The sequence below is a fragment of the Lagenorhynchus albirostris genome, chromosome 13 (genome assembly GCF_949774975.1).
Source record: "Lagenorhynchus albirostris chromosome 13, mLagAlb1.1, whole genome shotgun sequence".
In the NCBI taxonomy this organism is placed as follows: domain Eukaryota; kingdom Metazoa; phylum Chordata; class Mammalia; order Artiodactyla; family Delphinidae; genus Lagenorhynchus; species Lagenorhynchus albirostris.
In genome coordinates, this window is record NC_083107.1 from 70,107,812 (window position 1) to 70,122,495 (window position 14,684).

A 14,684-nucleotide genomic window follows, 5' to 3' on the forward strand; every position below is an offset into this window, starting at 1 on the left:
ATGGACATGTAGGTCTCTGGTTCTAGTGCTGGTTCTAGAAAGAGGCTCCAGGGAATGACTGCCAAGTCCCAGAACCAGGGCCCCAGGGCAGTGCTCGGGGTGCAGTTGCCATGGGGGTGGACCCTACAGTCAGAGAAGCACTAGAGAGAAACAGGGCTTCGCGTCAAAGCTGAGCAGGGAAGAAAGATGGGAAGATCCAGTGAGGAAAAGACATGTTTGTGGCTCAAGATTTACGTTTTCTCTGAAGCTTCTTCCAAAGGTCATTTGTCTTCAAGTTTGTTTCTAGTTATTTTATTTTATTTATTTATTTTTTTCAGTACGCAGGCCTCTCACTGTTGTGGCCTCTCCCGTTGCGGAGCGCAGGCTCCGGACGCGCAGGCTCAGCGGCCATGGCTCACGGGCCCAGCCGCTCCGCGGCATGTGGGATCTTCCCGGACCGGGGCACGAACCCGTGTCCCCTGCATCGGCAGGCAGACTCTCAACCGCTGCGCCACCAGGGAAGCCCTGTTTCTAGTTATTTTAAATTTGGTTTCTTAATAAAGAGATATTAACGTAAAGAGAAATCTCGGTTCATGCCTGTAAAGTTGGGTTGAGTATTAGCCAAAAGCCACAGAGCAGAGCCAAAGGCTGTGGTGGAGGGGCGGGAGCCGGGCCCCCTCGGCCCTGTAGTCATGTAGACCCTCTGGAAGCCACAGGCCCACAGCACAGAGGCAGCAACCAAGGGGGGAAACTATAGGAACGAGGGTCAGGTAGCCCCCACACCCAACAAGATTATTGCACACGCAACAGGAGAGTTCCATGTGTTAAGATTCTCCTAATTTGGACAAATACACCTATCAGCCCTGATAATCAGGCTCTCACAGTGCATCTGTGCAGGGCCACGCACAGAGGTGTGACCCGAGGGTGTCCTGAGAAGACTGCCCTCCCCTTAGCAGAATCAGCCCTCTTCTGACCCCACCCCACGCTGCCGAAAATTGTACCCTCAAAAGGGGTTCCTTTGGGTCAAGAAATCTACTCACCCTCCCTCTTTTCAAGAGCAAATTCTCCAGGAAGGAATCATGTGACTATTCTCACCTTCCTGTGAGTCATATCAGCTCAGAAAAGTTATGGGAAGTTAGACTGGAAAAGAAGGAAAGGGCTCTTCTTGGCCAGAGGGAGCTGCCTCAGGAGGAGGCCCAGGTGAGGTTCTGCCAGAGGCAGCTCACACGGGGAGCCACAGGAAGAAAAGCATCAAAGAGGGAGAACTCAACTCAGAAATACATTCCTCTGGACAAAGGAGGGGAGATACTACAGAGGGACGCAGACTTGCCCACTTCTGCCTGCTGCTCCTGGACAGGAGGCCGGCCCGTGCTTCTGCTCCCTGGCCCAGCCGGCCAGCCTGGGGACACGGGCTCCCTCTGTCAGCGGCCTGCTGCCCCCCACGGTGTCTCTACCCCAGCTTCCGTTATACAAGCTCAGTATTAATTAACAATAGAAACAATTCACGAAGAGGCAACTGGCAGGGTGAGCAGGGGAGTGGAAAAGACACCAGACACTTGAAGGCCTTTGGACCCTCACATGGGGAAGGAGGAGGGGACACTCTGGAGGAGATCAGCGCCCCATCTTCCAGCTCTCACAGGCCACTGCTTTACGGGAGGAGCTGGCCTTGCCTCCTCCTGATTGCAGTCTATGGCTTCCTTTGACCAACTGTGTCTCTCTAGTTCCCTCCTGGGGGAATGGCAGCTGCACACCCACCCCCATGAAAGCCCTTCACTTACTACACTAAGCAGGAGTTTCCTGGGACCTCAGCCTCTCTCTGGAGACCCCCAATGACTCCTGACCCCAGGATGACACAGAAGAGGAGATAAAGGGCACAGGTAGGATGCTTATTGGCCCCAGCGTGGCCAGATCTCCCTCAGGGAAGACAAAGAGGAAGCAGGGAGGCCGAGAGGGGGGCAGGGGGGCCCAGGGCTCCACCTTGCTTAGCTGTCCAAGGTGCTTTTTCTCCGAGATCCCAGTTAGATCTCCATGGCGTCGGGGTGGGCGTGAAGGCGAGCCCCTCCCTCAGGCCCCACCCCTCCGAGAAGCTGTGTCTTGGAATTCAGTATACGCACAGATCGGGAAACTTCATCTCATAGACGGGGATGGAGTGGCTCTGAGGCTGGCCATAGGCTGCAGTGATGGTTCCTGATGGGCTTGGTGGGGGCCTGGGACAGAAACACAAGGAGGGGAAAGGCATGAGGACGGTTCTGGGGTCCCGCCCCGTGCAGCAGAGCAGCTGATTGAGGTTTCTCTTTGAATAGGGACCAGAGATTATGTCACTCCGTGGTTCCCAGGTTTCAAGTTGTTCTAGAATCTTCAGCTTGAAGTCAAGCTTTACTGCAGGCTCTACAGCAACTCTGTTGCTCTAGAAAGTACCAGCTTGTGACACTAGGACCCCCGGCTCTTTTCCAGGGTTCACTGAGCTGTCTCTTTCTCCCTTCAGTCTCTGTTTCCTTATCTGGGGAGACTTGGTGGCCGACTCCAGCCCTGGAGACAGAGGCTGGGGGCAGGGAGGGCTGAAGACAGGTGCGAGAGGAGGACTTGGGGGGAGGGGTACCTACACTGGGCCACAGAAGTGGGGATCCCCTGCCCAGGGCTGCCACTTACCGGATGGTGATTTCAAAGATCTGATTGAGTTTGCTCTGCAGCAGTGATGCCTAGACACAAACAGAGGGAAAGTGAGCCGGGGGTTGACTCCCAAGCCCCCCTGCCCACCATGCACTGAAAGTGCTGGGCAGTTGCGGCCTTAGGAAAGAAACCGGTGTGAGCTCGTTGCCAGCACTTATCTGTGGACCCTGGCGGTGGGTTCAGATCAGAAAGAGCCGCCCAGCAAAGGCCTGTTGGGGACAGCACAGAGGCCAGGAACCCCAGGAAGGACTTCAGCCAAAGTTCTGGAAGAACCCTTAGCTCCTCCAAGTGGGGCAATAGGGCCTGCTGGGCAGAGTCAGGAGGCTCAGAGCTGGTTCCAGCTCTTTCCTTAACTCCCAAGGAGCAGTTGTACAAAGTTGGTGCATTAGGGAAGATGTTCTCTCTGGTCCCTTCCGGCTCCACCTAAGTCCACGTACACAGAGAGTGAGATTGTGCTCAACTCTGAGCTCACGAAATGAGCAGCCTCTGCCTCTCAGGATGGAACTAGAGGTCAGCATAATATAGGCCCAGAAAAATCTGTATTATACTTACATGTATTTTTATATATAATTTATGTATTTTTATATATTACTATATATAATATAATATATGAGAAGTTTATGTATATATATTTGAAATATATATAATAGAAAATTACACGTGTTTTTATCGAGAGGAAAAAGTACAATAAAATATAAGTTATTTGTAGACTTTGGATGTTTACAATTATGTTTCATTGTTACGAAGATGGACACTGGGGCTAACAAATCCTGGAATATCATTTTCAAGAAATGTTTGTGCTCTTCCCTTAGCCATCTACTCGTCTTTCTACTCGTCTGGCGCCCTCTCATTCAGATTTCTTTTCCAAGGCCAGGCCGTTCCATTCCACCTGCCGGGGTCCCCCAGTTGGAAGCGGGCCCTCTAGCAAATGCTGGCCATCTTTCCTGTGCCCTGGCCCCTTCCCCCATCACTCCATAGTGTGACAACCCTAATGGCAACAAACTGGCAGCGTTGTCATGAGAAGGAGATAAGCTGATAAATATAAGATGCTCTGATGAACAGCAAGTGCTATTTCCGTTCCTGCTCTGATGATTATAATTATTATCATCTATCTATTTGGTACAGGAGATCCTGAGGTCAGGGTTTCTCCCTTATATGAAAACTGTGACCTCTGGAGGGGTGTATGACTAATAGCCTTTAGGTTCATGGGAAAACAATGTAGTGCCAAGGCACTGTTGGGATCTAAACCCTAATTTCTGGATGACAACAGAACCAGGATCTCCTAGAAACTCAGTCCTGCCCTGGGCCCACATCCGTTTGATCCCGGGAGGGGCACCGTTAACGTCTCACTTACCCGGGCCCCGCAGTGCGCTGCAATCTCCTCAAAGGGCGCCTTCTGGAACTTCTCCACCACCTGTCGCCGCCGTTCACGTTCCTGCTCCTCGACGGCCACGCTGTCCACTGCGCCACAGAGAGCCAGGTCAGCCCTCAGGTCCTACCCCAGTGATGCAGTCTGAGATTTCCCCCCAGATCTCCACTCTGCTGATGAGGGGCAGGGCAGCGTGGAGGGTGCGATGCCATCACTCGGCCCTGGGAGGGCTAGACCCTTTTCTGATTCTGCCTGAGGGCTCGGCCCCCTTCCTTGCCTAAAAGTTTGAAAACTAGTTGAGTGGACCCTTAAGTGGGGCTAAAGCCCCGTGTAGTTGCATTGACACTGGGACTCATAGACGGAAGTTCCTGGAACAGGAAGTACTCTGGGGGGAATATGAAAAGGGACATCAACAGTGGAAAAGCCACAAAAGACAACGAAGAACCCCTATGGTAGAGCAGTCGGAGGCCATTCAGTTTAAGGCTTCTGCATATTCCTCTTGGTAGCCGAAATGAAAAAAAAAAAAAAAAAAGGAAGGGTATGAAATACGTTCATCATGCCCAGTTTAAGAAGGCAGAGCAGTGGGAACATTCAGAAAGTGTACCATCAATGACAACAAAGATAAAGACTTGTTATCAGTTATCGGAAAAGTTCTCTAATTCGGGATACTTCATTGCCCAATAATCTAGATGAGGTAATACTGCATTTTAAAATCTATTGCCATTATTAAATAAATATTAATAGGATTTGTTCTTAATGGCTTTCACTAAGAACTTTTTCAACTTTTTCTTTTGTATCACACTCCACCAAAAAACTGTCAATGTATTTATACACATTAAAATTGCAGGTGGGAGGGAGGGAGACGCAAGAGGGAAGAGACATGGGAACATATGTATAACTGATTCACTTTGTTATAAACCAGAAACTAACACACCATTGTAAAGCAATTATACTCCAATAAAGATGTTAAAAAAATAAAAAATAAAATTGCTTTTTACTTGTCTGATTGGCTGTAACGCTCAACTGACCATTTTTAATGGCAGCAGTCAGTAGAAAAAGGGTTCCTGGCATAGGACATGGACCCCCCCCCAACCCGTTAAGAGAGGGGGACTTTTAATTGCAGCTTCAGTAGTTGTGAAGAGTTTAGAGGAAGCCACCAGCCTCTCCCCTCACACCTGTGTGAATCACACTTGCGAGGGCAGCAGACAGCTGCGCACACCCACCCACCTCTCCAGGACCCAGCCCTGTGATCCCCTCCCTGGGGGGCCCCCACTTACCAATGGCCTTCTTCAGCGTCTCATAGGTGATCTCCTCGGCAGGCACGCGCTGAGGGAGAGGGAACAGAAGTGCTCAGAAAGGGGGAGGGGGGAGCGGGGGGTGGGGAGGCAGCCTTGGCTTCCTCAGTTACCTGGCAGCCACTTCACTTCTCAGAAGAATGTCCTGAAGGGAGAAACTCCCTGAGGACACCCACATTCTCACTAGGGTCTCTGGAAGCTGCCTGAGCAGGCACAGAGCCTCCCACTGAAGGAGAGCAGGGAGAGAGAGAGGAGGGGAGGCTACTGTCTCATCAGTCACAAGTCTGGCCTGAAAGAACTCACTGGCCCCTCCCCCCATCGCCCCCCAGCGGGTCCCGTTAAGCTCCCTGGGAAGAAAACACTGTAATTCAAACAAACCTTCAGAGCACTTAACAGAAAATATTCGAAACAAGAGAAGGCAGTTAGCAAATATAATCTCATATGAAAATTTCAAGAACTAACATTTTTTTTTTTTTTGCGGTACGCGGGCCTCTCACTGCTGTGGCCTCTCCCGTTGCGGAGCACAGGCTCCGGACGCGCAGGCTCAGTGGCCATGGCTCACGGGCCCAGCCGCTCCGCGGCATGTGGGATCTTCCCGGACCGGGGCACGAACCTGCGTCCCCTGCATCGGCAGGCGGACTCCTAACCACTGCGCCACCAGGGAAGCCCCTGACTAACATTTTTGAAGACTTCTGATATTAAATTATCCACCAAGGTGATGTGAGTATTCAGTAAAGGTAAGGCATACTGAGGTTGGTCCAAGGACCTGGGTCACAGGATCTCAGTGTCCTGGGAACCCATAAAAGGAGGTGGAAAATAATGAAACCCAAAGAAGGGTGTTCTACGGATGTGTGGCCTTAGGTCAGATGCTGAAAATTGTGAAGGAGTTTGGACTAAATTCCAGGAATTCCCCCCTAGACTGTGAGCTCCTTGAGGCAAGACCCATGATTTATTCATGTTCTATTAGTTAAATGTAATATTACATGAACGAGGCAGACACAGGAGAGAATGACTTCATTGATATAAAGCTCAAGAAGTGACATAAGCTGGGCTAGTGGCTCCCTCTGGGGAGGGGGTGCAGAGGCAGGGCTCCTGGAGGACATTTTAGTCCCTGATCTGGGTGTGAGTGCATCAGTATATCCACTTTATACATTCAGACAATGCACTGAGCTTGGAATTCCATAAATGCTTGTTCGAGTAGGAATGGACAGTTGTAGGTCTGGGATAAAGTCATCCAACAAATATTAAGTGAGCACCAATTATGTGTAGGATTCTTGGCTAGTCGCTTAGTTGAAATTGCAAAATGTATTACTATAGGAATGACACGCAAGAGAGCGCTATCATTCACTCTGAAGATTCATTCACTGTGAAGGTTCATCCTCTGTAGGTCTGTCTATCCACCCATCCATACATCCATCCATCCGTCCATCCATCCATCCATCCACTGTCAGCACTGACCAACATCAGATATTCACGGGTAAAGTGATAGGAAACCATGTGGTGGTGGGAGAAAAAGGAAGACAGGTCACTGGGTAAAGGCAGGCAGAGAGGAGCTGATGGAGGAGATGGACCCCAGGCTGGATGTTGATGAATGGGCGATTCAAGAACGTAGAGGTGGAGAGGAAGGGTGATTCCGACATGGGATTCCACACTAGCAAAGACATGGAGGTGAATGAGATAGCATGGGGGAGACTGAGAGCAGACCAGCCAGAGAGGAGGGGAGATGAAATGAAATGGGAGGGCATCCCTGACTACAAATGGCTCTGAATGCCAGGCACTGGGTTTGGAATTTAACCAAACCAGCATTTATTGATCACCAGTTATGAGGCTGGCATTTGAGGCTACAGGGAGTTACCGTGAGATTCTGGAGGGGTGGGGGGGGCAAGGTGGGCTGGAAGTGGAAAGAAGTACAGCACGGCAGAAGGGTGGAGGCTCCCACACCCCTGCTTCCGATACCAAGCCATCCCCGGGCTAAGCTGACTCTCTGAGGGGGAGGAACCCATGATGCTGACCGAGGGGCCATGAGGGAGCAGGCAGCTGTGTACCCAGGTGAGCATTTCTCTTCCTTCTTCTGCTTCACTTTACTTATCAATTCCTGAGGGTCTCTCAACTCTCGGGAAGGAAGAATTACAACTATTGAGGGGATAGCAGTCAACTCACGCTGTGCTCCTAACACGTGAGGTTCCCATCCCTGCAGAGTTGGAAGGGCCTTGGAGGACACCTGGCTCAACCTCATGTTGCTTCTCCAATTGGCCTGAGTCAGAGCTTCCTTCCTTCCATGGGAAGGTTCCAGACAAGCTTGGAAAAGCCCTGCCCTGGAGGTCTGCCCTAGTAACCGAGGAGCTGTTGGAATGGCTGAGGGCACAGTTAGGGGGAGGCTTGACCTTTACCCCACTGACTTCTCCTTGCTCCAGGCCCATCTGGGGAAAGGCTGGGTGTCCAGGCTGTCCTTCACAGCTACTCCAGGCTGTCCATGCCCAGGGATCTCACAAGTCTCCTTGTCCCAGTCCCACCCAGATGTGCATCCTCCCTGCTTCTTGCTAAGGTTCCCCTGCGTCTCTGTCTCCATTAACTCCCTTAATTGGCAGAGTTACCATTTAAAACAAGGGTACCGCATCCTGAGGCTTCAGTTCCCTCGGGATGCCTTTCTCCCTCCTCACTGCCCCGCCCGCATTTCTTTTTCATTTTAGTGAGTAAATTTGGTATTTCCACTAAAATTCTTTATTCCCCCTTACTTGTGGGTACACCTTCTTTATTTTCTGAGGTAGAAGCACTACCGTGCAAAAAAAAAAAAAAAAAAAGCATTTTTCTTGACATATCTGGAAGAAACATTGTAAAAGCTATTCTTGCCCTCATCTTTTCTGTGAGGCCTTCCAATTTCCAACATGGAGCATGTCCGCCTCCATCATGAATAGGGAATGACTACCAGCAAGGCTTTCAAGACTGACTTTTATAACATGCTTATGGGAGTGTATGGGGTGGGGGGGATTCGGTAATTTTTTCCAGATGGAAATGTCTAGGATACATATGATGAGAGTCAGTAAGAAAACAGGACTTACTTGAGAAATTTACTTTCTGTGCAACTTTAAATGTGTGGGGTAGCTAAGGGAGTCTAGATCGTGGAGTGTCTGACCACCTAGGAGGTAGGAAGAGGCCCCTCCCGGGAGGACGCTGAACTTCACCAGGGCAGTGGATCAAGAATGAGACACTCACCTCCTCCTTCTCTGGGCTGTTCCTCGATTCTACCTCCACCTGCAGGGAAATGGTTTCTCCAATGCTCTTCCTCTTGGATAAGCGATCCTCATCTGGGAAAGGAGGACAGAGAAGCTAGAGTCCCCAGCCCCTGCAGAGCAAGCCAGGATCATGCCTCCAGCACCATCTCCCAACCCCCCTGCCTTTGCCTGGTCCACAGTCCTTGGTGGGCTCAGAGGGAGTTTATACGCTGGGGCTACAGCTGGAGTTTATGGAGGGCTGCGGGCCTTCACTGCCCATCTTCGGGCGGTGAGTTTTGCTTTTTAGGGCTAAGATTCTGAAATTACCGATGAGCACAAAGAAGCCGCTTATGACCAGAAAGCGTATCTCAACTTTCACAAGGGTCATCTGCTAACAGCACCAGCAGCTGTCATTTGCGTAGCATTTCCTACTACGGGCATCTGCCTCTACCCTCTAAGGCAGGTATTGCTAATATCCCTATTTTACAGTCAAGGCAACTGAGACTCAGGGATGCCAAGGGACTCGTCTAAGATTCTTCAGGAAGTAAGCTACAGAGAACTGGGTCTCAGACTCCACAGCCCATGTGTGCTCTTTCCGGCACCGTGGGGTCTCTCCCACGCACAGGCCAGGCTATCCCGTGGGCCAGTTACTCCCAAGGACCCTGCACTGAAGAGGAGAGGTGGGAAAATCAAGGATCTCACCATGGATTTCCACTGTGTCTTTCAGCTCTTGTGTGACATCTAAGGTGCCATGGAAGGTGACCAAAGGACTCACAAGTCCCTTCCTTTCAGGCCCTGGCCAAGAAAAGCCAGAGGCAGGCTCGGAAGTCCTCAAGCAGGGCTCCTACCTGTCAGCTGAGGGACGTAGGGCAGGCAGAGCCTGTCTGCATTGTAACCACTGCCCCCCAGGACCTCACTGATGTTGCTCTGGCGGAAGAGAAGCTCAATCACCACTCCATCGACGTTTTGAGACAGCCTGGGAGACAAAGGAGGGAAGAGGCAGATGAGAACCATGGGGGACTAGAATGATTTCCTGATGACCTTCCTTATGTTTTTTTTTTTTTTCTTTTTTTTTTTTTGCAGTACGCGGGCCTCTCACTGTTGCGGCCTCTCCCGTTGCGGAGCACAGGCTCCGGACGCACAGGCTCAGCGGCCATGGCTCACGGGCCCAGCCGCTCCGCGGCATGTGGGATCTTCCCGGACCGGGGCACGAACCCGTGTCCCCTGCATCGGCAGGCGGACTCTCAACCACTGCACCATCAGGAAAGCCCGACCTTCCTTATTTTAAAAGTAATCCTCAAGGCAGTTCCCCGGTGGCCTAGTGGTTAGGATTCCCGGCTTTTACTGCCGTGGCCTGGGCTCAATCCCTGGTCGGGGAACTGAGATCCCTCAAGCCACGCGGCAAGGCTGGAAAAAAAAAAGTAACACTCATTATACAAAAGTGACAGAGGAGCAAAAGGAAAAAAAGCCACCTACACTCCCACTTTCCACATTCAGATTTTGTGCAGAGTCCCTCAGTCACACACATTTTTGCACACACACAGACATCCCCATGGCCCCCCCTGTCCTGTTCTAGGATCTATTTTATTCACCTATTGTACAGTGAATATCTCACATGAACTATTTTTTAAAAACACTTTGGATGGGCTGCCAGTTGTCTAGGGTGTGGATGGGCCACCATTTATAAAGCCATCCTCTATTGTGGGATATTTTGTTTTTTTCAGAATATCTTTCCCTTGAGTCCCTCTGATGCCGAGGTGATGTTGGCCCACACTGCAGGCTGAGAAGGCCACTTGGATTGGCGGCACTGTCTTGTCAGGAAGGACTCCTCCAGGATTTGTTCCCATGGGCTTGGTCAAAGTTCCCAGAGGCTGCATGCAGCCCGTATTCTACGGTACAACACACTGAGATGGCTCAAGGCATGAATTATGGTCAGGTGAGGGGATCAAACTTGACCCAGGACTTCTGGGTCATAGGCATAAGGTCCACTTTCTGCCCTCGAGCCCATAGAAGCCCAAGTCCCTGGCCTCAGACCATCCACTTCCTTGCTCAGCTGCTTGGGTTGTCCTTGAGCACGTCCTCAGTGTTCTCACCTGGGCCTCTCCACAAACACGTCCTCAGGGAGCATGTACGGAGCCTCTTTCTTCCTGCTCTCTATCACCTGAGGTTTGGGAGGAATCGTGAGAAAAGCTGGGTTCAGCAGGGAGAGGGAAATCCAAACAGGCCAGTGAAAGAGTTCCCACTCCCCTGAACACTTCCTCCCTCCCACGAACCCCCTGGAAGAGCACCCATGGCTGGGCTTCTGAGGGAGAAACTCAGACCAACAGGGACCTCAGGGCAGCCTGTGAAGCCCAGGAGGACTGCTCAGGCTGTCTCCAGTGACACACATGCATTAAGAGTCCTCCAAAGGCAGGGGACTTAGCTCCCAAGAGAGTTCAGTTTCTTGCTCCTGTGTCCTATTTCTGTTTTCTGTTTAAATGCAAAAAAGGGAGCATAGGTCCCACTGTTCCCCAAACCCAGGTGCACTGCAAAAACACCCCGATGGAGAGTGACACGGTGAGTTTCCCTCAGCATCCTTTGCAAATTTTTGACAAGAAAGCTGACAGTTATTAAGATGCTGAGAAGTGGGAGGACGCTTGGCATGAAAGTATGTGCAGGAGGTGAGGAAGCCACGATGCTACTATTTTTACTGAAGAGGGTGTGGGGGCATTGCCTTTCCTGCTGTCCTGGATCAGCCCAAGGCTGGGAAGGTCCTGCCTCATTCAGGGTGGTCTCTGGCACAGCAATACAGCACCTTCCTCCATGCCCACAGCCAGCCCAGGCCAGCTGAGACCTGAGCTTTCTTGTTTAGTTTTATTTTGTTTTGCTAGTGTATTTTAAAGTTAATCCTACGTATTATATCATTCTACCTATACATAGTTCAGTATGTCTTAAAATGCCTTTTTGCAACAACTGAGAACATTTGATTATAGACCGGGTATAAGGTAATACCAAGGCATAACCGATCATTTAATTAGGCATGTAAATAGCATAGCAATTAGGTAGAAAGGTGTCCATAATTTTTTGGACACATACTGATATACGCAGAGGTGAAACGACATGGTAGTCAAGGTTTGTCTGAACACATTTCAGCAAAGAAAAAGGAGACAGATGAAGCAAATGTGGACGAATCACCGTAACTGTTTAGTTCGTGTGACAGATGTTCACTGCCCTACTCATACTGCTTTTGTGATATTTGAAAATTTTCATAACAAAAACTTTCCTTAAAGTAGCTTTAGTCCCAGATGACCTGAGAGATGTGGGTATGTGCGCTTCCGGGAGTGGGGGGAGTATAGAGGGGCCGGAAGTAGAGGAGGGCAGGTAGCAAGCAGGTTGGGAAGGGGTACAGGATACTGCCTGTGCCTGACCCTGCCCTGCTATGTCATGTCGTACAGGAGGAGTCACTACCGCTGAGAATCTCTCATCGTTAGTTCTCACGCCTAGACTAAGCACAGGGCTCATGCAATTAAGCAAAAGTTGTTCTGGGGAAACCCCAAGTCAAGGGCCTCCTGAGCTCTCAGGGTCATGAGGACACCAACCTCACGGATGTGCTGGCAGAAGGCAGGCACTGTCGTGAGTTGGCTGATGAGGTTCAGGTAGGCGGCACCCAGCGCGTAGAGGGCACAGCGGTTGTAAACAGGCAAGTTCTCTTCATTGACCTGGGCCACGTCCTGCGGCAACACAGAGGGAACAAACTATGCTGGTGCCCCACCCTCCAGCCACCCTCTACCAACCTCCTTTAGACGTGGCCCACTACTCAAGACAAAGCCTTTTCCAGCATTTTCCCCGTAACTCCCTGGGGAACAGAGGTCGCCCTCATTAAAGCTGAAGCAAATGGTTCTTAGAACAATCCGTGAGCTGGAGGCTCATATCCTTGAGTGGAGAGGCGACGCCCTCAGGGCCCCGCTCTGCAGTTCCCGCTGTAGGGAGCTGGACCGTCCAAACCCTCGTGAATCCCACCTCCAGGAGGCCGTCACCTTCACCACAGACCCTGGATGATCCTTGGAGGACTGGATTGCCTTGCTAAGCTGGGTTCACATGTTAAACTGACAAAGCTGTGTGAGTCACTAGGGGATCGGGACACAAAGGAATCTCAGATTCTAGGATGAGGACGCTCGGAGCATCTGGGTCGGCCTTGCAGGACTTAGCGCCATCAAGCAGGTAGCTGAAGAGTCTCCACCACACAATTCCAGGCTCGCCACCATTCAGGATACGATGCCCACCTAGCCTCGGGGCCCTGCTGACCCTGGCCTTTGAGGTCTGAAGGACCCGCCCCAATTCCCAGCATCCTGAGCAGTGGACTTCCACCCAGGCAGACCATGAAAGTCTAAAGCCCTATCTAGTGCCACGCTGGCTGCCTGAGAGTCACGAGGGGAGCTTGTTGAATCTCCAGATCCCCAAGCTTGGGAACAGAACTGGGATCATATATTTTTATTTATTTATTTATTTTTATTTTTATGTTTTGCGGTACGCGGGCCTCTCACTGCTGTGGCCTCTCCCGTTGCGGAGCACAGGCTCCAGACGTGCAGGCTCAGCGGCCGTGGCTCATGGGCCCAGCCGCTCTGCGGCATGTGGGATCTTCCCGGACCGGGACACGAACCCGTGTCCCCTGCGTCGGCAGGCGGACTCTCAACCACTGCACCACCAGGGAAGCCCTATATATTTTTAATAAGTGCTTAAGGCAATTCTGAAGCACAGCCAGGTTTGGGAACTAGGTAATCTTTACACAAATGAGTTTGTATGGAGATCACTCCGGGCTTATGGGTACCCTCTTGGCAATCCTTGGAGTCTCATTCAGACCTTGCAAGAGACCCAGAATACTAGGGTGAAGGGATATTTTTGAAAGACCCTGTTTCCCGGGTCTCCTTTACTCTGAGGATGGGCCAAGGCCATGAATTCAGCATCGTTTGGTGGTCCCCAAATAGGACCACGGTTTGTGGTCTTCATGGAGGAATGGCCAACCAAGGGTGCAATACTCCTGGGCTCCAGAACAGGTGTTAAGCAGTGGCTACTTGGCTCTCTCACTAGTGCTTGGCCAAAACAGGTGCCTTCCCCCGATCCCAACGCCTATGTCCCGCCCACAGGGGGCCCCACCTGGACAGCCAGCACCAGGCGGATGAGGTCTACCACCACCTCCTCGTTGGCCAGCTCAATGCTGATGAGCGCCAGCAGGCCGTAGAGCGCCTCGTAGTGCTTCTGTATGTTCGTTTCCTCCTTACAGCTCAGGTAGATGTGTCTGTAGAGCTGCTGGGAGTGCTGGAGATGGGGACAAGGGTGGAGGCAGGGCCACGGCGGGCAGGGTGGGGACAGGAGGGGCAAGGAGAATGGGAAGAGCAGTCTGAAGGGGGTGATGCAGCTGTGTGTACCCCACCTCCGCCCTCAGGGACAGGATGCCTTTAAAGCAGACCCCAGTGGAATCGGGCAGTGCGGGAGTATGTGCTTAGGGAAGGTGGGCCCAGTGAAACCAGCAACAAAAGCTGCTGCCCAAATCCAGTTTTAGAACATAGTCAAGGGATGCTCCTCACTCTGGCTCGGTGATAAGTATGACCTGGGGGCTTGATCCCCTAGAGGGGTCGGCTGGTCATCTGGACTAAGCATAGTCAAAGAGGAGGAAGTGGGTTCTAGGGGCATGGCCAGTGGCGACTTGGGGGCTGGAAGACTGGGGTCCGCAGGGCCTGACCCACCCGGGGTTCACTGTGTCTTGAGGTCACGCTTGCTAACCTTCTTCATGAAGATGGTGTCCTGCCGGGAGCACTTGTCCACTTTCAGCTTCAGGACAGAGATGTCGCTGAGGGTACTGGGAGGGGACGTGAGGGGCCGCCTCAGTCAGCCCTTGCGCGAGGCCAGCAGAGCTCACATGGTATCACTGGGCTCTATCCCAGTGTTGTTAGTTGTACCAATGCCTCCCTGTGTCCTCTTGCCCTGGTTCTTAGCCTGATCTCCACTTTCTCCCAAGTTCTCAAGCTCCTGTCTCTTTTTTCTTAAATACTGATCCAGATTGCCCTCTTCCTCCCTTTCCTTCCTCCCTTTCAGCCCCCCAGTCTCAACTGATAACCCTGCATCCCCTTCTTTCCTCCCCACCTGAGAGCTCCCGTGGGTACCTGCTCTTTACCTCCCAAA

At 51.5% G+C, this 14,684-nt stretch overlaps 1 protein-coding gene across 1 annotated transcript in view; it reads right to left on the reverse strand.

Moving 5' to 3' along the window:
- Positions 1-1,319: 1,319 nt before the first annotated feature.
- The window catches only part of EFR3B (EFR3 homolog B), an 85,592-nt gene continuing 72,227 nt past the window's right edge, over positions 1,320-14,684 (reverse strand). Inside the window, exons 14-23 of the mRNA XM_060168645.1 lie at positions 14,286-14,361; positions 13,659-13,820; positions 12,104-12,235; positions 10,619-10,686; positions 9,374-9,501; positions 8,527-8,618; positions 5,296-5,344; positions 4,004-4,110; positions 2,629-2,678; positions 1,320-2,186 (exon numbers count right to left, since the gene is read on the reverse strand). Coding sequence (XP_060024628.1) covers positions 2,081-2,186; positions 2,629-2,678; positions 4,004-4,110; positions 5,296-5,344; positions 8,527-8,618; positions 9,374-9,501; positions 10,619-10,686; positions 12,104-12,235; positions 13,659-13,820; positions 14,286-14,361 — 970 coding nt within the window. The 3' untranslated portion in view covers positions 1,320-2,080. The remainder of the gene's footprint in view (positions 2,187-2,628; positions 2,679-4,003; positions 4,111-5,295; positions 5,345-8,526; positions 8,619-9,373; positions 9,502-10,618; positions 10,687-12,103; positions 12,236-13,658; positions 13,821-14,285; positions 14,362-14,684) is intronic.